The sequence below is a fragment of the Phyllostomus discolor genome, chromosome 6, assembly GCF_004126475.2.
Source record: "Phyllostomus discolor isolate MPI-MPIP mPhyDis1 chromosome 6, mPhyDis1.pri.v3, whole genome shotgun sequence".
Lineage (NCBI taxonomy): Eukaryota > Metazoa > Chordata > Mammalia > Chiroptera > Phyllostomidae > Phyllostomus > Phyllostomus discolor.
This window is the reverse complement of record NC_040908.2, coordinates 108,004,406-108,028,284: the sequence shown is the minus strand read 5'-3', so window position 1 is coordinate 108,028,284 and position 23,879 is coordinate 108,004,406. Positions and strand designations below refer to the sequence as shown.

Genomic DNA, 23,879 nt, shown 5'->3' with positions numbered 1-23,879 from the left:
AGTCTCTCTATCTTTCATTTGCAAAGAATTTTGGCTCAAATTCATGAACCCTTGATCTAATGAAAACCCTAAAATAAAAATGTAAAACTTGCTAAGCTTTCTCCTTTCTCTCTTCTTCATCTCTGCACATTGTATGTCCAGACACAATTTGTCATTTCAGCTAAGACCAGATGCATAATAAAGTGAATTTATGTTGAGTTGTTTGCCTGACTCAAGTAGTTGCATGTTTCTCAGCACTCTGAATGTCCCCATGGATGCTTTGCATTTGTATGTCCTTCCTGAGCAGCAGAGGCAGGTGTTGGTAAAATTGAGTTAAAATAACCCAAGTGATCCCTGGTAGGGTAAGAAGGAGCATAATGTAATAATCCTGAAAGGACCATCTCCCTTAGTGTAAAGGTGCTATCTCATGCAGCCCTGTCATTGTATTGGCAGAAAGGTTTGTGAGCATATTGTCCACAGATGGATGATATTAGCAGTGGCTACAATCCCTTGGCCAGGGCTTCTGAGCCAGAGCTGTGTTAGACTCATCTGTAGAAAGTGTTGAGGAAATGCTGCTATATACACGTCTCACTCTTTTGCTGCTAGTATCTTCCAAATTGGCAATTGCATAAGCATATTTCTTTATTTAGAAAAAGTAAAAAGTCATTTGGGTCCATCCTAAGCTATTCTCTCTAGTAAAGAAGATGGAAGGAAGAAATATTTCCAAGCCTGATTCCAATCTCCTAAAATCTGAATCTGGGTGTTTTCCTGACCTTGGCCTCTCAGGTGCTCAATTCTGCCTTTCAGAATCCCATCCATTTATGATTTTGGAATCAGCTTTCATCATGGTATGCAAAAGAAAGGCTACAGCAAGAGGGCAAATTTGATGTGAATGTCTCAGAAGGCTTCTTGGAAGATAATGCAATTGCATGTTGAGCAAGTGGAGAATCCAAATAAAGAGAAGCAGTGTGATGTAGCAGAAAGCTGCTGGGATGGGGGCCAGAAAATAGGTTCAGTCTAAGTCACAAGGCCTTTTGTATGGATTAAATGACATTACGTATGCTCCATGTGCAGTTGCAAACACATAACAGATGCTCAATCTTTCCCTTTCCTGGTCCTGACTCTTCCATGAACTTATTGTTGGACAAATCAGTACCACTCTCAGTAACCTCATGTCTAGTGCAAGATGAGCTGAGAATGAAAAGAGTGCATACTTAGGCAGTGTTGCCAAGCACTGTGCTAGTTTGTTGTAACAAATTATTTCATTTAATCCTCATAGTAACACTTGTGTTAGATATTATCATCCTGAGACAGATAAGACATTCAAGGCTCTGAGAATTTTAACAATTTGTCCAAGGTCATGAAAACTTTAAATGGTAGAGTTTGAGTTATGGACTCCAATGGCAACTGGACGTAATGCTTCTCCCAATTTTCCTCATGGAAGAGGAACATGAAATTACTCTACATATTCTGTTTTATCTTTAAAATTCACATGGATTTATTTGCATTCTGTCCTATTATGTATGTATGATTGTTTTAACATGAAATAAATGCCTTGGAGTTGTGTTTATTCTCTGCTTCCCTATGTTCCCTTTACAGCGTTAGCTCCTAGATACATGCACATCCAGAGATGTGGAAATAGCAGACTATAGAAGGTCATGTCTATAGTCTTTTGTAATTTTGATGATTTACAGATTTAACTGATTGCCCTGGTTATCAGGCAATTAGAATTATATAAACAGTTGCCAGTGTTACTTAGAAATGCAATGCTGTAATAATCCAAGGATATTTGGTCAAACTGTTGGTAACAGGACAGTCTTCCTAGGCTGATGCAAAGGACAAGCTACCTCTCCTGAGTAAGTGTATCTCATGTAGTCAACTGCCATAGGTCCAGGCAACCCATCTGAGATGCAGATTGCTTTGAAGAAAGGGAATGTGGCATTTCCCTGCTCCCAAAGACCACAGCACCTTTCAGGTTGTCGTCTAGTAGAGCTGTAGCTCTTGCCCATTCAGTAAACCCTTTTCCCTCTTACCCCTTCATTTCCAACCAATCTCTAGTTAGTTGCCTAATCCCACTCAGACTGTTGTAATACATCCTTCATTAACACCTTTCTAATTACCTTTTTGAGTTAGCCACCTATTTCCTACTGAGATTCTAAATTTTCCTCTTTCTTCAGCTCTGCCCCAATAATCCAATACATACTGGACATGTTACCATAGTTTCACAGTTATCTCAACTCCAAAACAGAACTCATCACAAACCTGTTCCTCCCAATGCGTGGCCTGACTCGGTGATTGGTACTACTCTCTATCAAGCACCACACCAGACACCTGAGTGTCATCCTAGCGCTCTTCATCTTACTCACTTCATTTAGCCAGCTGCTAATTTATATCAATTCTCCTTAATAATGTTTCCTAAAATCACCACTTCTTCACCATCTGCACAGTTTCTGCTCTCATTATTTGTCAAATAGATTGCCTCTTAATGGATCCATCTGCCCCTAGCTTGCCTTCCCCATCCTTTTCCACAGGATGGAAATCATATTTTCCAAAAACCTGTCTACTGCAATCATATTTTACAAAAACCTGTTTATATCAATTCACTCTTAAAACAACTTGCTGGCTCCTTATTGCCTTAAAGATAAAATCTAAATCCTTAGCAAAGAATACAAAGCCTTTCTTTCTTTTTATTTACTAAACTTCTTAGTCACTTTGACACTTCCTCATAAGAACACTACCCTTGAAAACTACCAAAACTCTCACATTTATCACAGATGATCGAACCTTGCATTTGTGCATTTTTACATACTGTTTCCTGTGTCAAGAATACCCTGTGCCTAGTAGTCCCTCAAGTCCTACTTCCAGCATCACCTTCTCTAGGAAACTTTCCCAGACAACTACAACACCCACAACTAGTTTGGGTGTGCCTTAAGGGTTACAGTGGCCCCTATTCTTCAGGTGATAGCATGTCCCAGGGCAAGGTGTTCTGTTCTGCTGGATGAAATAACACCGTTTCTGACTTGTCCTATGTCAAGTGAACACCATGAGCTCTATGCTTGCTCTTCTTAAGATACTGCCTAGGCCTGGAATGAGCCTGGGACTCAACTGTGAGCTGTTTTGGAGAGAAATGTCAGAGCCAAGTCTCATGAGACAAGTTGTGTTGGAATGGCTGATGGATCTTGGAATAGAAGAAGGTTTTGAATGTCGGGTCTTCTGTTGACCAGTTTCATAGCTTTTAAGAAAAGTCCAGAGAATGTTATACCAATGAACAGCTTGCTTAATAGTTATGCAGAGGCCTCAAGTTACAGAGGGCAGTCTGAAGAAATGGTATAAGTGAAACTGGCTCTGAGTTTTGCCTTTGAGTCAGAACTAAGATTGAAGTATTTATTAGTCAGGCCAATCTCACCTATCACGCAGAAGTGCTCTTTTTCAGTTGTGAACTATTATTGCTGAAGTAGATGTAATTTAAAGCTTCTACCCATACTATAAAGTTCCATGATTTTTATACTAAAATTAACCAGAAGGATAATATATAAATATATTAGGGAAATATAGTATTTTTCAATCTTTAATTTGCAAACCCCTTTCATAAGTAGGTAATTTCACAACATCTCTCTTAGAATTTAAAGAAAACATAATTTTTAGGTAGTAAATGATGAGTAATTTTATATTAAATAATTTATTTTTTAATATGTTTTATTGATTATGCTATCATAGTTGTCCCATTCCCCCCCTTCATCCCCTCTACCCTGCACACCCTCTCCCACCCACACTCCCCGCTTTAGTTCATGTCCATGTGTCATAAGTTCTTTAGCTTCTACATTCCCCATAATATTCTTGCCCTCCCCGTCTATTTTTCTACCTATCATCTATGCTATTTATTCTCTGTACCTTTACCCCTCCACCCCCCCCCCCCTTGCTAATGCTCCATGTGATCTCCATTTCTGTGGTTCTCTCCCTATTCCAGTTGTTCACTTAGTTTCTTTTGGTTTTTGTTTTAGCTGTGGTTGTTAATAATTATAGTTTGCTGCCATTTTACTCTACATGTTTTTTTATCTTCTTTTTTTAGATAAGTCCCTTTGACATTTCATAAAATAAGGGCTTGGTGATGATGAACTCCTTGAACTTGACCTTATCTGAAAAGCACTTTATCTGCCCTTCCATGTTAAATGAAAGCTTTGCTGGATAGAGCAATCTTGGATGTGGGTCCTTGCCTTTCACTTGGAATAGTTCTTTCCTGCCTCTTCTTGCCTGTAAGGCCTCTTTTGAGAAATCACCTGACAGTCTGATGGGAATTCCTTTGTAGGTTACTGTCCCTTGTCTCTTGTTGCTTCTAGGATTCTCTCCATTTTTATCTTGGCTAATGTAATTACGATGTGCCTTGGTGTGTTCCTCCTTGGGTCCAACTTCTTTGGGACTTTCTGAGCTTCCTGATCTTTATATATTATGTAAGATTACATATTACATAATAGAATTTGCTCTTGGCATCATTAATTGACATGGGAATAGCTCTAGCTTAGACTTCTTATGTGAGCTCTAAACTCTAACATCCAAACGTCTTCCCCAGCAAACATCCCAAATTCAACATGTCCTGATTCTCCCTCCAAAATCTGCCCCAACTATAGCCTTTCTAACTCAATTAGGAGCATTTTCATCTTTGCCCAAATAACTTGGAGTCATTCTCAACTCCTCTTTCTTTAACAGCTCACATGCAGTCCATCAGCAAATCTCAATGAGTCGATCTTACAAATATACATGTAAATTATGACCACTTCTCATGACCTACACTGCCACTGATGTGCTCTGTAAGTTACTATCATTTTCTTGTCTCTTAAGTGCAGTACCTTCTTCCTAGTTTTCTTGCTTCTAACAATTTATTCCAGGACTTCCAGACTCTTAAAATAAATCAGACAATGTTTCGCTCAAAATGCTCAGAGTAAAAGCCAACTTCCACATAATGGCTCAGAAGACTCCACATGAGTTGTCTCTGGGCTTACTGACATCAGGTCTTCCTATCCTACTCCAGGATCAGTCTCCTGGAGCCACACTAGACTTGTTGCAGTTCCTAACATTTCCAGGCTTACTCTTTCCTCAGGGCCTTTGCACTTACTATTTACTCTGCTTGACAAATGCTTTCCACAGATAATTTCATGATTTGTTTCTGTACCTCCTTTAAGTTTTTGCTCACATATACTTAGAAGATACTTCCTGATAAGCTTATTTAAAATTACTCCCCTTTCCTGAATTTCTGTCTCCTTACTGGCTTTATTTTTCTCCACACCACTTTCTTATATACACTAGATCTTGTTTTTAAATTTTGTTTGTTGTCTCTTCTGCCAGCACACACATATTCACACACATAATAAATAGTAAGGTCCATGCAAACAATAATTTCTGTTTTGTTCCTTGCTCAACCCTCAGAATCTAGAAAAGTATCCTGGAATGTGGCAGACATTCATAATTTCTTGTTTAAATGAATTATATATAAGGACATATTTCCATCTTTTTCATTAATCAAAAAGCTTCTTAAAATGTACTCAAATTCTATTCGGAAAGAAAATCCTGTTTTGATAACAGAGTAAGACTTGACATTATTTCATGTTTGGTTTAGAGATCGAGTGTAGTTTAAAGGTAGGTTGAAATAGCACCACATATTATGGCAAAAATCTTGCTTCATGATCTGATATTAGGAAGTATATTTGGAGTTTAAAAATCAAATTGCACATATTTATAATGTTCTTGATTTGTTTCTAAATTAAACCTGACATCTTTATGTTTAAACCACTATTGAGCTAAAAAAAACAGTTAAAAGCAACTCAGTGCTTAATAATTGTGTTTAACAATCCAAATGAAAGTATCAGGAACTTTCATTTGTCATTCTTATCAGCTGCTCAACCCCTCATAACCTTTCTCAGTATCAGTGACTTGCTAACACTCAAGTTAAATTTTTCTGACAAAATGAGTGAGACTCCTGGTGCCTCTAGACTTTCCTCACCTCCCAACATGGGAGAATTGTGAAACTTTTCACAAGACTGCCTCTCTGGTCCTCTCCATTCTTCTCCAGGTGTTCATTATTGGGGTTTGACACAGGCCCATGAGGTCCTGTAAGCCTCGATGGACCCACCCCATGTCTTCACCAGCTTACTTTAGAATATTCAAGGTGAGGCTACCAGCTTTTTCGTTTGAATTCCGTGAAGCTGCACCTGGCCTACCTTTGGGTGGATCAGTCCTGTCACCCTCTTCTAAACTCCTGCCCCTACAGCCCTGGTTGATTTCTGTGAAAATGGCAGTAAACAGGTTTGGTAAACAGGAACTGGACCCTCACAAATAGGTCAGGAGTTGTGTGGGCAAGAGGGAGGGATAAGAACCGTGGGAGAACTGAGAAAGAATTTTTTTCTCCAAGTTTTTGTGTTAAAAAATTATAATAGACAATGGAAACAACAACAAAAAGACTTTTGAAGGAATGACAAATGGAGGGAGTACAGCAGCAGAAAAAATGAACCTTCCGCAAACTCACCTACCTCAATGAGGACCTTGATAAGCTGGAGTACCAGTTCCCGGAGCAGAGCAGCTGATGCAGCCCTTAGGAGCCTAAACCCTGGCCTGAGGAGGGCACTGCCCTCTCTGCTGAAGCACCTGCACAAGGCCAAGGAGGAGGCGTGGCCCCCAGAGAAGTCTCAGGTGGGGAAGGAGGTGGGGAAGGAGCCCTGTGGTATGTGATCATCTTGCGGGACTTGGTGGGCATCTGCAATTGCAAGACCTTAAGCCAGGTGGAAATCAGCCAGAAACAATCAGTCTTTAGCTGGGGGAGTTCTCCATGGTTTACAAGAACATGAAGCAAGTCCTTGGCAAGGGGACCATCCACTCCTACTACTATATACACCCTACACCTCCCAACTTCAAGTAGCCTGCTCAGCTGATAAAGGCACAGACTTTGAGGGAAAAGAAGGGGAAGAAGGAGGTTGTCTAGAACTCTCTAGAAGGGTCTTGGGCAACATGTATTGAAATACTTCTTTTTAAGTTATTCATAATAGCTAAAGATGTGGAAACAAGTTAAATGTTCGTCAATGGATGAATGGATAAATATAAGGTGGTGTACACATATCACATGGTGTATGAATAAATTGGATTGTTATTTAGCCTTAAAAGAGAAGGAATTCCTGTCATACACAACAAACTGGATATTTATATACCATGGTGAAAATAACCTGAAAAATATTTAGGTTTATGCTTTTAAGGGTTATTTTAAAATCTTTTAAAATTTACTCATATTCTGTCATTATTGGTATGAATTTTCTACTTACTTTTATTTTCATTTGATAATTTCACCTCTCTAGGATAATACTAATTTAATATATACTTTCAAATTCATTAGTATAAAGTGTTACCTAGTGTTTTCTATATGCATATCCTCTATGTGTAGCTATGACTCCTTTTTTATTACTAGTTAATTGTGGTTTCTCTCCTTTTTTCAATTATGTTTACCAAACCTCAATGAATGTCAATGTACTGGTCTTTTCAAATTAAAAGACAGGTTTTAATAATCATTTTGAAGTTTTTGTTAGATATTTGTTTTCTTGTATTAAGTTTGACTTAATATTTATTTGTATTTTCTTATTTGTTTTATTTATTTTTAAATGTATTCATTTGAATATTTAATGTATTTTCAATCTTTTTTTAAATATGTGCATTTAGAGTAAAATATTTTCTTTGGACTACTTTTTGGCTGTTATGCAGATTTTAATAGTCAAGGTATTCACTGATGCTCATTTTTAAGTAAGTTGTGATTTTAGGTAAGTTTTCTTTTTCATCCCAGAAAACACTTAAAGAAAGATCCCAAACAGGTTTATTTTGTGTGTGTGTCTGTATGATTTCAAAAATTGCATGTTTTTAAGCCAGTGAATGTAGCCTATATGATTTTTTTGAAATTTATCATTAAGATTTCCTTTGCCATCAAATCGAAAGTTAATGTTTTTGAATGATTCATAAATGATGGAAATAATATCTATTATCTGTTTAAACCTTTAAATATGCTTGATTGTTCTTGGTGTTTACATTACTAGTATTTTATTTCATTTTAGTCTGCTCTTGGAATACAGTTCACTGACTACTCAACATTGACAGTGAACACTGCTATCTCACATAATGTTCCATTTGAGGCTGTTGGATTTAAGGGAACCATCCAACATATATGATGAAAATAAAAAGAAAAGAAAGAAACAAAGACCCTTAACTGATCCCTGAGAATAAAGTAAATGTGCTGATAGAATTCTGAGAAGTCAGGAAATAGGGAGCAAGTAAACAATAAAACTAAGCAGGACCTCCCACAGTCCAGTGAAATGACTCTTAGTGATGCTATAACTGTATCAATTCATATGTTATGCTCTAGAAGCCTTTGGGGATCATTAGCAATTAATTTTTAACACTAAAATAAAAAGTATGTATAAATTATAAATGTTCCATAAAACTACTCTGAGAAGACTACTCATTAAAGAAAGGAAATGAAAAAGAGAAGGAAAAAGGGAAAGAGAGAAAAAGGAAGGGAAAGGAAAAAAGGAAGGGAAGGGAAAGAGAAAGGGAAGGGGAGGGAAAAGGGAAGGGAAAAGAAGGGAAAGGCCGGACTGAGGAGGCTCAGTGGGTTGGGTGTTGTCCTACAAACTGAAAGTCCACTGATTTGATTCCTGGTCAGGGCACATGCTTGGGTTGACACTGTGAGCCAAGTTCCTGGTGGGGACATGTGAGAAGCAACTGATCTGTTTCTCCCACACATTGATGTTTCTCTCTCCCTCTTTCTCCTTCCCTTCTACTCTCTAAAAATAAATAAATAAAATATTAAACAAAAAGATTTTCAGAGTTAATGAACATTTTCCTGTTTAAAGTCTGGCAAGTTCCGAGGTGAAGGCAGCCATGTAACTCAGAATTATGTTTTGAAAACTTTTAAAACTCTAAAAACTTTTATGAAACACCTATTAATTTTTAGCAGTTCAGAAAAGCCAACTTATTATATTATGTAATTTTCATAAATATATCATTTATATAATTTATCATATAAGATTTATCCTGTTATAGAAATATAGTTATGAGAAACTTTATTTTATGTCAATGATTAAAAAATATGACCTATAAATAAATAAGCCAAATGTGCCTGATATATACAATGCATAATTAGCCTGTTTAAATAAATATTCATATAGGTCACATCCAAAAAAAGACTTACATGTCCTGGCAAAAATAAATGTCTTTATTCTGGAGTAAAAACTAGTTAAAAATATTTATCCTTGTTGAGGTTAAGCTAAATTTTTCTGTAAACACTTTTGGTTTAGGATTCTAAGAGTGTCTGGAGAAACTGATTACAGAGGTTTTCTTCATAGAATTTAACTATTAAAATAATTTTGTTAAAATAATAAACACCCCTGACCAGTGCGACCCAGTTGGCTGGGCATCATCTTACAAACCAAAAGGTTGCCTGTTCAATTCCCAGCCAGGGCACATGCCTGGGTTGCTGATCGATGTTTCTCACTCACTTTGATGTTTGTCTCCCTCTCTTTCTCCCTCTCTTCCCCTCTCTCTTAAAAAATAAATAAATAAACAGGCTAATAAGTGATTCCAAATTTTGAAATAGTTTGATAAAAATCTGTACTACTCTACTTTTGTTTAGGAGATAGTTTCATTAATATAACTCCATCTATTTATCTATCTATCTAGTTTGCTAGGTACCTAAAAAGGTAAATATTTGAGAATTGGTTGCATGTTAAAATTTATTCACATACAGTATAACCAAGGAAAACTGGCCAGCATAGATTACAAAAGAAGAAAAGCATTCTTTCTGTGGTGTTTAAGGTTGGTTTTCTAAGTCATTCTAGATAGATAGTTCCAAGGTTGCATATGAGTTCTAATATTGATAGGCTTCCCCCCAGATGGTGTATGCTTTAAGTTGGACAAGAATTTGTTACAGCCCCACAAGTAATATTGGACAAAACATATCTAAGCCGCCTGCTGAATATTAACAGTATATGTTACCACTAATAATAGATCTATTCTATTGAGCATATACTAATCTACTAATACACTAATCTATTAAGCATTTATCAGGTACCAGGAATGATAGCAGTGAAAGAAATCTCATGGGTTATTGTCACTCACTTCTTCTTTTAAAGAAAGAGGAATTGAGTTATGGAGAAGTCAATTTATCCAAGGTCATGTGGCACAGGGTAATAGATCCTGACTTTTAATTCAATGCCATTTCTATTGTATTAGCTGCTTTTGACTGACCTTCCATAATTCTATGGAGTCTCCCAAGACTTTTTTGATCTTTAGAAGATAATTTTCTGTATGTGGCACAGATACCTCACCTCCAACCTCAAGTTTATATGAACACATACCCATTTGTATTACTTCAGAATAAAGATGCTAAAGCAGGAAATTCTGACAATGCACAAAAAATGGTTTCTTTTTTTAAGATCAAACAGTTTTGTATAAACTTCCATACATACTATGAGAATATATGTGTATATTGTAAGTTAGTAAATAATACAATGTAAGGAAACAGAAAAGCTATACAGGGCCTGGCAGAAGTAACACCTGCTTGAGTGTGGTTGGTAGGGTAATAATATAAATGCAATAATTTATAGTTTTAATTTGAACATTTTACCTAAAATGTCATGTGGTATGCTTGAGTGTGGTATTGTTATGTTACAGAATTATATGCTTATGATTTTGTAATAAAAAGGGATGTTATTTGTGCTGGACCCTGTATTTTAAAATCTACCATGTCTTTCTCTTCCACACATTAAATATCTAGCCCATATTTTGCTTTTAGGTTTTAACTAACTTGTGTACAATAGTGTAAGTTTATTTAAGTTTTTTTGCTTAAGATCAAAGTAAAAAGTGATTTGTCAAGTAAAAGTTTTACTGAAAAAATTATGTGGATATGCCCACACATGTACACAGAAACACATGTAAACACAGAAAAGCATGTATAGATAGATTCAAAAGTGAAATATCTACATAGATGTGTGTATATTTATATACACACATGTCTACACACACAAATCTATATTATTTTTGTGATACTACCTCTATCAACACAGATGATTGTGGAACTATATACAATAATTTGTACTTATATTTCCAGACACACACACACACACAAACTATTTTGCCTACATATTTCCTTGTTTTTTTTTAAGTATTTATGTCTTGAAAGGTGTTTGTAGATATCTTTGGGTACAGCATCTCCAGTTGATTTGTGATTGGGTTTATATTTTGGTTTTAATCTACTGTCCACAGGCAAGTACTTTGTAAACTCCATAATTCAAATGTGTGGATCATTCAGAGTTTAACATTTAGAATATGGCTCCTTGGGTGTTAGAAAACACTATTAACACAACATTCTAATCATTTCAGGGGAAGAATCTTAAAGTCATGTCATAGTTTCTTTTTTAATATTTTTCAAAAAGTAACTGACTTCACAAACACCAACTATAACATGATTTAGACAACTGAGAAACAGGCAAGTGTACTTTAAAATGCTAAAGTAAAACACATTTATACAAGTACAAAGCGAAACAATGCTGATAAAAATGTTAAACTTTATGAAAAAAATCATTTGCAATTCACATCAAAATAATTTAACATTCTCTATTGTTTTAATAGTACAAGCTGCAACAACAGAAAAAGAACAGATACACGCACACAATTTTAAAACCAAATCAGTTATAAGTGCAAAAAGTAAGTACAAGCACTTGTAGCCCACACAAATCTTTTAGGATTGGCACCATCTTCCTAAAACATCTATATTCTATATAGATTTCTAATTACAACACCACCAGCAGCTGCCATTGAAATCTAGAAATACACACAATATACATAGTATATTTGTTCACATTGGGAAGATCAGTGAAATTCAGCTGACTATTTATACATGCCTCATTCTTCAACAGATAGTAGAGAATCTCCCAGGCCTTAGACCCTCCCTAAAGTAAATTCTAATTAATCTTTATGCTTTTCACTGATCTGTATTTTTTCACAGTATAAAATTGTAAATGGTTACTATAGGGATTCTGACAGCTTGAGGGTTATTAATAAGCTGTGGCTAAATGTGAACTCAGATAATACCTTTGAAGTCTCCAAAACATGTACATTTTGCTGGGAGACTAGCATAGGAAATGCTTTTTTCTTAGTAAGTGTTTTTAATTCCTGGTTTGGAAGTCACAGAACTGCAGCAGAGCCATTATACAATTCATTTACAGTCAGAAATAGCTCCTAGTCCTTTTGATCGTTTGCTGGTAACAGCAGTAGCTTGGGAAAGACTGTTACTAACAAGGCTTAGTGCATTTGGGGGTTTGCTTTTTTCCTTTGCTTCAGTAAAATTTCATCTGGTTCTCCTTTCCATAGTCCCTTTCTTTATGTTCCCCACTCCTAATCTAGACAGACGGTTCTTCCCAATCCAGATACGCTCTTCTCAGGCTGACCCCGCTCCTCTCCCCAAATTGAAGGTTGGGTGGACTGCTTAGATAGTCCATATTACTTGATCAAACCAGGTCTTCTTTTTTTCATTCTGGAACCAAACTGTCCTTTCGGATCACTTTTCTGACCTGAAAATGAACTTTAGCATTTCACTGTACTTTCTCCTTCCTTTTGCTCCCAACTGAATTATCACTGGGCACCAGGAACAGATTGTTTTCAAGGAAATTCAGTGAAAATAGATACCCAAATGAATTGTGAAGTTCATATCCTAGTTCTAGAATGAGTATTCCGTTCTCTTTGTATTGAAGATTTATTACTGGGAACCTGGTATGAAAACTGGCAAAAAAGAGAGCATCATTCCAAAATGAAAGATCTCAAGAATGCATTACTAATAATAATATGTATTATACAATGTACAGAATGAAGTGGCAAAGGGTATAGAAATACAGAGAAAAATACATTTTGTTCTCCTCTAATTGGATTATTTTTTTACAGTTGATTGCAATTTCATATGGAATTGTAACATGGTAATTTCTTGTGTTAAATTTTATTTTGTGATACATTTTCTCATAAATTAGTGTACTTTTAAAAGAAATGTGTCACTAAAAAATTAAAAAGTAATTTGATTATGAAGAAAGTTCAAAAATTGTTCTTCTCTTGGTCAGTACAGTGAAACTTAATTGTACTTGAGAATAAAGTGGAACTCAACATAAGGGTTTTATGAAACAAATTTTAAAACTCGGATAGCAAAGCATATTTAGAAAGATTTCAATGCCTAAGAAATCAAGATAGTAATCCTCAGGTGAATGCCACCTTTTTGATGAGGATCCAGGGATAATAATACTTCAAAATATTTACATTTGTTTTTCAAGTAGAGGCAGACATTTGCTTTCAGTGAAACCATAACACTTAATTATATTCATTCTGTTTCAAGAGTCTCATTATCATATTTGGGATCAGGGCACTCAGATGATGTTATTTCAAATTTGTCATGGGAGGTTTGAATTCTTAAATTTACATTTTATTAAATTAGTGTTAGTTTTTAATATCTTATATTGGCAGATTTGATTTAAAATTTAATATTAAAACAGGTACCAGAAAAGGGAAATCCAGCAATATATTTATTATAGATTTTAAAAATGAAGGATGATAAATTATGCCAATGGATATATTTCCATTTCTCAATGTCTTTTTTAAGGAGATGTAAAGTAAAAAAAAAACACATACAAAAAAAGGGTATTGAGCAAAAAGTAAAAGGTTTCACTTGTTTTTCTCTCTGCCAAATATATACTTCGGCCTCACAGAAAATCTTTCTCATAAGGCTATCTTTAGTATAAGGCTGGGTCAACTGAACTTTAAATTTATAGGACACCTCCTCCTTTTATTACTATCCTTATTTAAAATCAAAAACATTTGGCACCCGAGGATAGCTGTAATGGGAGGAAGAGAGAGACGACAGCGGATGCAGGTCTTGAGCTGTGAAGTCTGTCTACATGAGCCTATCAAAGTGTGTGTGTTTCTATTATAACTTCAAATCTCTTTTCTGCAGTCTTTAAAAAGTGACAGTGTGAAGTGCACAAAATCATATTAATAATTATTTTAAAAAGGAAAATATTAATAATTGCTTTGCCTCTTTTTGGAATGGCTAAGAAGGATTGTATACTTTATATTCATTAAGGTTCCTCTGTTTTAGTATTCTGTATTGCTTTGAAAAATCTACATTTGTCATAGTTCATAGCTGCCCTGTTTCAGCAGCCAAGATAAGTTAAAATCACTGCTCACTGGCATGGCTAAATCTCTGCTAATCCAACTTGACACAGTTTAAGATTTCCAGTGTATTGAGACTGTGTTAATTTTTTGAATAACAGTCCCTCCGATCGTGTCAATGTCTTCATTGGGTCTATGGACCATTCTTCCAGTGGTGGGACTTGGAAAGAACAGAGGAGCTTTTTGTGCATCAGGTTCTCAAAAGAAAGTAGTGAAGAAGCCCAAATGCATGTTAATATTTTAGCTGGCAATGCTAACGGAACAGCGTTCATAAGGAGGAGTGGCCACATTTCATGAAAGAGATAGCCGAGCTGGAGCTTAAGAATTATTATTATAAAGAGAATTTCCAGCTACACAACGCACCCCAATGAGGGAATTACAAAACAGTATTCCAGAAAATATTTTTTGCTACTCCAGTATTGATTGGCAACATGGTGAAATAGTCAAGAAATCTTCCACTGGTTTTCTTGGTTAATGGAGGTGAACTGAAATAACTAGGTGGAATTCCAGTCACAGGCTTTTGGAAGAGGATTTCACAAACAAATTGGAGAGGAAAGTAAGTCTCTGGTTAAAAGTCCTACAGACATCAGCGCACCTTTCTTCTAGTCGTGTGTAGGCCTCCAACAAACTCACTATGCCTCAGTAAATACCGGGCCCAAGCCCAAGGTACAACTTTTCAAAGTCTTTAAAAGAAAGAAGAAAGAAGGAAAGAAAAAAGAGAAAGGTTGATGTTTTGGTCCCAGATTTTGAGTTTGTTAGAAAATGTACATTCATGTTTGGTGAATCAAAGAATCTTCTGGGAAAAGAACTAAAGTAAACAAATGAAACTTTTTACAGTTGCTTATTAACTATGCCTTTTCCCCCTCCATTACACTGTTTCACACTCATTGTGTCCCTAGAGCAAAGCACTTGGTATGTAACTGTTTCAACAGACTCCTGTTAGCCCTCAAAAAATAGCAGTGTTTCTTAAAAGCCCATGTTTTCTAAGGCCACTAGAAGAAAATCTGCCAAAAGATTTGTAGTTGGTGTCTTCATCGGCTGATGTTAAGTAGCACTATTAATCTCATGGTTCAATTCGGCATCTTCCACCTCAGATCTTAACCAGGCGACTACGCTTGTCATTGCGTGAACACCAGCGGTCTTGGCTCCATTGGGGAACCCTGCGTGGTTTCCAAAGACATTCACAACGACGAGGAGCTCTGAGTGTAATCTCTTATAATCAGTGTGTCATATTTGGGAGACGATGGGATACAGAGGGCTGACTCGGACACTGGTGAGTTGGGGGTTGTACTCCCCGAATCCACCGAGTCTCTGAAGGGGGACGGCGGGGTGAGAGCCACCAATTCCTCCAGGTCCGGCTTGCCTGCCGAAGCCTCGGGCCCAGTCACTGGGGTCTCCAGGGCAGCGCCCCCAGGTGGCGGGGCCACCGTGGCGGCAGGCTGCGCGCCCGCAGTGACCTCAATGGCAGGCAGAGGCTGAATTTCAGCGAACGTGGTCATGGTGGTGGGCAGCTGGATCTCTTTGGGGATCAGGTAGGACGAGCAGAGCGGAGGGCCCACGCTGGACCCGGGAGACGGGGTGGACAACATCATGGAGTTGAGCTCGCTGATGTTGGCGGTGAAGCGGGTCACCACGCTGCTGATCTGCTCCATCAGCGAGCCCTGCGAGGAGCTGCTTCGCGCTGCCGGCTCTGAGTGCAGCGAGGGCACGTCGTCCTCCGTGCGGCTGGCAGAGCCCGCGAGGTGGCTCAGCGTGCTGATGGGCGATGGGGAGCGCGGGCGCGCTGACACGGGGAGTTGCTCCTCGGTCTCCGCCACGTCGTACAGCGCCTTGGGGCTGGCGTCTGGGGGCTCTGGGCCGCCAGGGCCCGAGGCTGCACAGCTGGCACCTCCTGTGACCCCCGCGCTGGCACCCGCGCTGCCGGCGCCCAGGCTGCGGCTTTCAGTGCTCTTGGGGAAGGGCTTGATGACAGCCGTTTGGTTGGGATTCTCCTTCTTGTTGATGTGGATGGACAGCCGCTGCCACAGGTGCTGTCCACGGCCGCCCCTCTCGTTCTGGGCCCACGTGACGGATTTTCCATTGGAGCTGGGGAGAAAGGGGAGAAGAAAGGTGACTTAGCGTAGTCCCCTGCGGGCTTCCCCTATGGTGGGTGGTTATGGGGCTTAGATTGGGACGGACTCTCCTTGTTTTTTCAGGACATAGGGCATCAAAAGGATACCAGTCAAAGAGATCCTGGAAGTGGCATTTGCTTGTTTTGCTTTGCATTAAAGTCTGCTTTCTTGTATCTAGCCTTCTGTTTATCATTTCCACGAGAGTGGTCAAAGGGGATATTAGTAAGGATGAAGAAGTATTTATGGGGATTCTGTAGTAGCTCTGAGCCCACCCAGGAGTGCAACAGCTGGTTATACTGCAAACATAGAAGAGAAGGCTGGCTGTGTGCAGAAGAGCCTGCTACCGGCAAGGGCTTCCTAGAGCTGGCAGCCTTTGAAAGGAAACAGGAGAACTAGGACCTCAAATCACCAACCCAGTTAGAGAGAAGGGGTAAGAGTCAAGGTTTACCAGGAAGTACCCAATGCTTCCAGTTCAGTTTTTATTCTGCAGGCCAATAGCTGGTGTACTTAACTAGGGATTTCTGTATGAATTCCTGACTTTGAAAATGGTTTCACTTAATCTGGCTTATCTGCTGGAAAATACAAATTCAGTGAACGCATATAGGAATATCTAATTAAGTAGAACTTTTTAACTTCACAGAAATTTTCCTCACAAATTTATTTTCAGGCTTAAAATTTGAAAAAATTCTCCGAGGGGGCATGCAGTATATTGCCTTTGACACCTGGCATGTCACTTTCTATAGGGTCTTGAATATTGTCTGACTGGCCTGATTTCTCAGGGCCTTTATCCCTCCTTCTTTCCCTACGCAGTTCTTTTTGGTTCCACCCTGGGGTTGTAAGCTGCTCTGATGACAATGCTATTGGTGCCTCAGCACCTGAGTGAAAAAAGTGACACAACAGCCTCTGAAGCTACTTATGGCCTGGGTTGTGGCAGGACCTTCAGGGATGGTATATGAAGAGATCCCAGTGTGGCTTCTCTCACAAACAGATCTGAGACCTCTGTAACAAGGGGTCTGTTATGTCCAGACAGCTCTGTTCTATGTGCCGTGACCAAGAGATAGCCTTGGGCAGTCTGTAGACTAATGGCCACCCAATTTTTATCATCTGGACAAGTGGTTATTAAATTTAATTGTGCATAAGACTCATGGAGGGCATTTGTCAAATATCCTAGGCAGGATCCCAGGGGATTCTGATTGCTTGGATTGGGTTTTAAGAATCTATGTGTTTTACAAGTACTCTGTACCCTGATCTCCAAAAAATTCTGCAGCGGATATTTCACAAACTGAGAAACTCGAACAAGAAGCTATCCTTTTTCTCTGGGTTCCCATTGCTCCCTTGGCCTCTTAGAAGCCAACCTAGAAGACTGGCCTACCTTTGCCAGGCAGTGGACTAAATTCTCTTTGGAGTCCACCTGCCTGAGGGCTGCCAAAGTAACTGCCAGAACCACTCTGCCTGAGACACCAACCCTGTTGATAACAGATCACTGGTTCTGCAGTCCCTATAACAACATGCATCCTGCCTCTTTCCCACACTGCTCCTATCTATCCCTTTGCACTTTGTGGTCTTCCTTCCTCTGTTCCTTCCTTTGAACTCTCATTCCATTTAACCTAACCAGTGCATTGCAAGCTGGTGGCCTTCAGGATTCTGGAATGTGAGATATCCCCCACCCACAGCTCTCTCCCTGCAAAGAATTGATAGATTATTTTCAGGTTGCTATGCAGCCTCAGTAGCCGAAAGGGAACTGCCTACCTCTTAACTTTTGTTTCTAGGAAAGGTTCATAGTTTGTTTTGCATTTTGCATTAATCTGACCTGCCACTTTTTATGTTTTTAGTGCATTACTTTTCTTCTTCCCACATGTCCACTAACTCCTGGAACATGGCACAGAATAAATGGGCCAGATTATTTATGGGATTTGATTAGATGGATGGTTGCCAACAAACCCCTTTCTCTCCTACGAGCAGGATGAAAAGCAAGCATGTTGAGAGGGACAATTAGTCTTTTAGGTCTCTGAGGCCACTTTAATACAAAGCATGGACTACAAATGAAAAGCATAACTAGATTTATCCTCCAAGTTTTACCCTAGGGAAGTTCTTGTTCCCAGCCCAGAAAGATTTTGATGGAATGTAACTTTGGGTGTTAACAGTGACAGCCTTTGGTATCACGTAGCCATGCCCAAAGACATGATGGCAGATTGTAAGACCTTTGGATGAACGTATGAGAAGAAAACTATGCTAGCCAACCAATCTGCACAAAACACTGATCTCTTTCCTGCCATACCTTTGCTCACAGTGCCCACAGTCATGTGGGAGAGAGAGCACCAGACAATTAAAGTAACAAGGGAAATGGACACTGGAGACACCAGAGAAACTGAGTCCAAATCTGAGCACTTCACTTCATTTCTTGGGTAATAAAAGATTTTTTGTCCTATAAAGTAAATGGAAACTCTAAGGGAAAAAAAAACAACTTATGACATTAATTTGTTTATTAGTAGAATAGAGTTTCCAAGAAGACAGGGACCTTATCTATCTTATTCATTGGTACCACAAGTAGGTTTTAATAAGCATCCGGATGGATGAAAAGGATTCTTAGATTGTGTTGAATCCTTCTGTGCTAGAAAGGATTCAAGTCCTAGAAAGTGTAATGGACAAAGGATCATAAAATCTGGGTTCTAAATCTGGATCAGCCACCCTGTATGCTTGCAAAATAATAATCTCTTTAAGCCTTGGTAAAAAACAAACAGTATTTCATTTGATGAAGATCATTGTGAGGATGTAGGTGAAAGGGGGTCTGGTAAGGAGACGGTAGCTATGGATTAGTTTTTGCATTCCCAAGTACTACATTTCAGGAAATACATACAGTATACCCAGTTACATTTTGAGCTCTTGTTTGAGAAACAGAGAATTCAGTGCAAGGTAGAAACATGTGGTAAAGCTATAACATATTTCTGGTTTTTCTCCTTAATCTGACCAACTGTAACAAAAATTGGAGTTCCCTAGAGTTTGATCTGTGGCTTCTTTCTCATCCTTGGGTGATGCCACCTGCACCACCAAATTCCACATTTTACTTTGTCCTGAAATGCTCTTTCATTTCATTGTTCTCTGTTCTCTCTGCCTTTTCCTTCCTTTTTGCTTTGGCTCATTTAAAAAAAAATTGATTTTACCTTAATGGCCTTTTCTTGAGGAATGCTTTCCTTGACCCTACCCCTGACTAAACTGGGTTCTCATAGTCCCTGCATGAGGTGATAACTCTTTGCTGTATCTGTATCTCATTGCTGAATGGAGAGTTATGAAGGCACAGCCAGAGGGTGCTTTGTTGTCTGTTAATATCCACAGTACCTTTGGCTATAACAGTAGGTTGAGTGGATAAATGCATTTCATTTAAAATATATTCATACTGACTTATTTTCCTGTTAGAATTAAGGTTTAATCGATTAAACCTTAATATAAATTATTTTTGTCCTATGGGTCAATTTTTTTATATATAACTCACTGTACTGAATAGTACTCAGTGTATACATATAAAAAATTTCATTAGCTAAATATGAAAACACAGATCTTGAAGTCTACCATGAAAATCACAAAGGAAGTATTTATTACTTTTGTGTAATTCATATATATCTGTTTTAGTGAAACTTCTCAGTGGTGATAGCTTACTGGGGCAGTTTGGGCAGAGGACCTAGAATGAGTCCAAGATCTGGCCCTGAGTGACACTGGGCAAATCACTTAACATACTTAAGCCTCTCTGCTTATTGGTTAAAAAAAGAGAGAGAGAGAAAGGGAAGAAGAAGGAGAAATAAACCTTCCCTGCTGACCTTACATTTTTGGGAGGAACCTAAGGGTAATACACATGAGGGTACTTTATTAAGCAAAGCACCTCTGCAAGAGATGTTTTATTTATCACCATCAAACCTTACATTCAGCCATACAATATTATTTATTATTACTTAGGCTGATAATTTTTTTAAAGCATCAGGATTATACATTTGTCCTAGGGGCCTGAGGTAAGAAAAAGCAAAAGCAAATTTTCCTTTTCTATCTGGAGCACTTCACCTTACCTGCTGAGTATTTTGGATATTAGAATACAAGGAGGAAGAAAGAGGAATGGAGGAGAGATGGAACCAATAGCTTGCTACATCTGGGAAGGAGGGCAAAGTGGCCAAAGCAACAACAAAAACAAACACCAAAAAACCTTCTTGCTCTTTCCAGGCACCAATTAACTATGTTGCCAAATATACTATGTAATAAATCTATTGTTTTATAATACATAAGAGTTTGTTCTTTGTTCCTGAAAAAAAAAAAAAGCAGCATTTCAATGTTATTTGAGGGCTGGGTTTGTTGTTTGTTTATTTTTTGTTTACATTTTGGGTCTGCTAAAATCTTATATATTTGTTCTCACAAGTATATTCAGTCTTCTTTTCTATGTGGGACACAAATAATTTATTCATTTCAAGCCATCTCTGAATGTCAGCTCAATGACCTTTCCCATTTCTCCATTCATCTGCCAAAACCTGCAGAAATTAGAGCATTCTGCCAGGGCACACCACACCATCATCAGGAAACAAATGTTAATGCAGAGAGTCTGACCATCAAAAATGTCTATAGAATTTAGAATTTTTGCATTCATTTTAAATGGCTTTTGAATAATCTGTGTGCTTCCACTCCCACCCACCCCCAGAACTTGTTTTGGGGTTTATTGATAGCATATAAACAATTAAAATTCTCAGAGTATTTCATTGAATAGAAAAAAAATAACTAAACCCTTACTTTCTCTTTTGTTACATAGCTTATTAGTACTTTCATAAGTTACACAGTTTCAGGGCATCAGAATACTCATATATGTCCTCTGAAAATTAACAATTTTTTTATGAAAAAGCTATCTTAATTACCAAATCTCTCTTGTTTGTGATTTTGGACTGAAGGGTAGGCAGGAGAGAGACATAGTATGATTCTGAGTTTTCTAACACAAAAAGTATTGTCTTTTTAAAAAACTTGTTAATTAGCAAATATGTCTTTGGAATGACATCAGAAAATACTAGGTCAATAAGAGAATTTCATGAGTTAGGAATAGTATAAGCAGAAAATTTGCAATTGTAGTTCCATTTTCAGCTCATTTGTTAAACTTTTTATCAATACATTTTCCTTTCAGTAATTTGCTTTGAATTACAAAATATGGAAATGCAGTTTTTAAAAGATGCTGAGTAATTTGAAATTGTTGGTATTCAGATATTCTAAGTTAGGTGGAAAATTTCTTTTTGAGCTTTAAACCCTGATGTCTTAATTTCAACAACTACACTGAGAAATACACCATAATATATAAGAATGTGACAGAATCATTTATATAAATTTCCCAGTTAACAGCATAAATGGATGTAAATAGCTACCTCCCTGACAAAAACAACTTAAATGGCCATGATGATGTATGCATCAGAGATGTATGTATGTATGTATGTATGTAGAAAAAACACTGCCGTAAATGGAAATGAAGTCAAGGACCAAATTGCCTAGTACAGATACAATAACAAAGCAATAGAGCATTGTATTTGCATACTGCCTTACAAAGCACTTTTAGGATCATTCTGCTCCTCCAAGGCCAAAAGTATCAACATCTTTATCCCAGTTTCAAATACGAGAATACTGAAGCTCAGTGAGATTAGATATTTGCCCAAGGTTACACAGAAAATGGCAAAGTGGGACTAATACCATATCACAATTTCCAATTCCATTTTCCATGACAGAACACTGTCTATATTTGCTCTTTGAAGCTCTCCTTATTCCATGGAAGAGAAGTCTCAGGTGCTACCTGGTGGTAATACACGTTTTTAAGTAGAAAATTTAGCCATTTGATTTATATTCACTATTATCCTATGTTGATGTACTACTTAATCACATACTTTGCACTCTGAAGAACAAACCCTATATATCTCTCTTTGGTTGTTAACTCAGAAGCACAGCTTGACTGAGCACCTACATTTGTCAAGGATAATGAATGAATGCCTTGATGATGAAGGCACAGGAAGCTGACAACCACATACATTAATATTATGTGGCAATTTTCAGCCTTTTTTTTGGTGCTGTTATCCAATAAAAGACAATTGTCCTATATGTAGCACACTTAATTCCTACCCTGATAGTTCTAAGTTTCTCATTTTCTCTCTGGCTTAACTTGGAATGCCAGTTAATGAAAAATAATTGCAAACATAACCTTCAACTAATATTGGTAGCAGAAGATATGTGATACCTTTGCCAATGATTTTATTCTGCAATGCTTATTGATATTGTGACTGAGAAATATTGAGATAAGAGATCACCATCAAAGAGGATAAAGTTGAATTAAAGAGAGAAGATACACACAGAAGGTTAAAAATATGAGTTACTCAGGGTAGTTTGATAGAGGCTTTTTTTTCTTCTTAGGGCCTTGAAATAAAGTCAATGGGTGGGTGGTAGGGTGCTGTGGGTGAGGAGAGTGAGGGATAGTGGAGCATGAAAACAAGGACTGACTTCACTGAGTTTCTAGAGGGTGAAGCTCACAAGAAATTCAAAACTTCATAAGAGGAAGAAACCATTTCCAGAAGGAGGAAAGTGGTGGCCAGTGAATACTGTGGGCCCATAGCAGACAGATTGTATCTAGGTCTTGAATAATTAGAAGATTATAGCCAAGTACAAAAAGAGTGCTTGACATTGACCTCCAGGAAGAATAGCAATGACAGAAGTTCAGGAATCTACAAGGAATTTTCCAAAGATAAGCAGTAGTACAGTTTGACTGTGTGGGATGAAGAAGTTAAGGCATTGGAAGATAGAGTTTGGATTTTTTTGTCCAGTATGAAAATTCTTCCTGGCCACCCCTGACCTATATAGATTTTTTTCTTTTGCTTTTTGAATAACTCAGTAATTAACTTTGGGGTTTGTGGGGTTTTTTTTTCAGCTGGTAGCAAACATATATTAAAGAAAGAAAGGATCCTGGCCCAAACCCTAGCAACCCAGCTAGATCATTTCAGATTAGATAGAAAAAATTAAACTTTATTTGGTTTATTTGAGTTCTTGTCTCTGGTTAGCTATTAGGTTTCTGTACTCAAATGCTAGTTTCTTTATTTTTATTGAATTTATTGGAGTGACATCGCTTAATAAAATTATATAGGTTTTTTACATTGTATTGTGTGTTCAGCACCCCAAGTCAAGTCTTCTTCCATTATTATTATTTATCTCTCCTTTAACCTCTTCCACCTCCCCCCACCCCTCTTTCCCTTTGGTAATCACCAAACTGTTGTCTGTGTGTATGAGGGTGTTTTTTTTCTCTCTTTTTTTTCTTGATCCCTTCACCTTTTTCACCTTGGGCTTCTTGTATCAGGAATACTTGGGCAGTCTAATGTATTACATCAGAGAGATTATGTAAGTCTTAGATACATATGCAATCTATGTGCTTGATCAATAAATGAATGAATATTGCACAGCTTCTTTTCTGTTATTCTTCCACTGTAAGAATTCTGCATTTTTATTTAATATTTTATGCATTCAATCTTCTTGCTTGATCTTAACAAAAACATATTGAATGTAGGA

The 23,879-nt window shown here is 37.6% G+C and overlaps 1 protein-coding gene across 2 annotated transcripts in view; it reads right to left on the bottom strand.

Moving 5' to 3' along the window:
- Positions 1 to 12,143: 12,143 nt before the first annotated feature.
- GRM5 (glutamate metabotropic receptor 5) overlaps positions 12,144 to 23,879 on the bottom strand; it is a 475,733-nt gene continuing 463,997 nt past the window's right edge. For both annotated transcript variants that reach the window (XM_028516315.2, XM_028516316.2), the window contains one exon: positions 12,144 to 16,299. In XM_028516315.2, the coding sequence (XP_028372116.1) occupies positions 15,396 to 16,299 (904 nt within the window). In that variant the 3' untranslated portion in view covers positions 12,144 to 15,395. The remainder of the gene's footprint in view (positions 16,300 to 23,879) is intronic.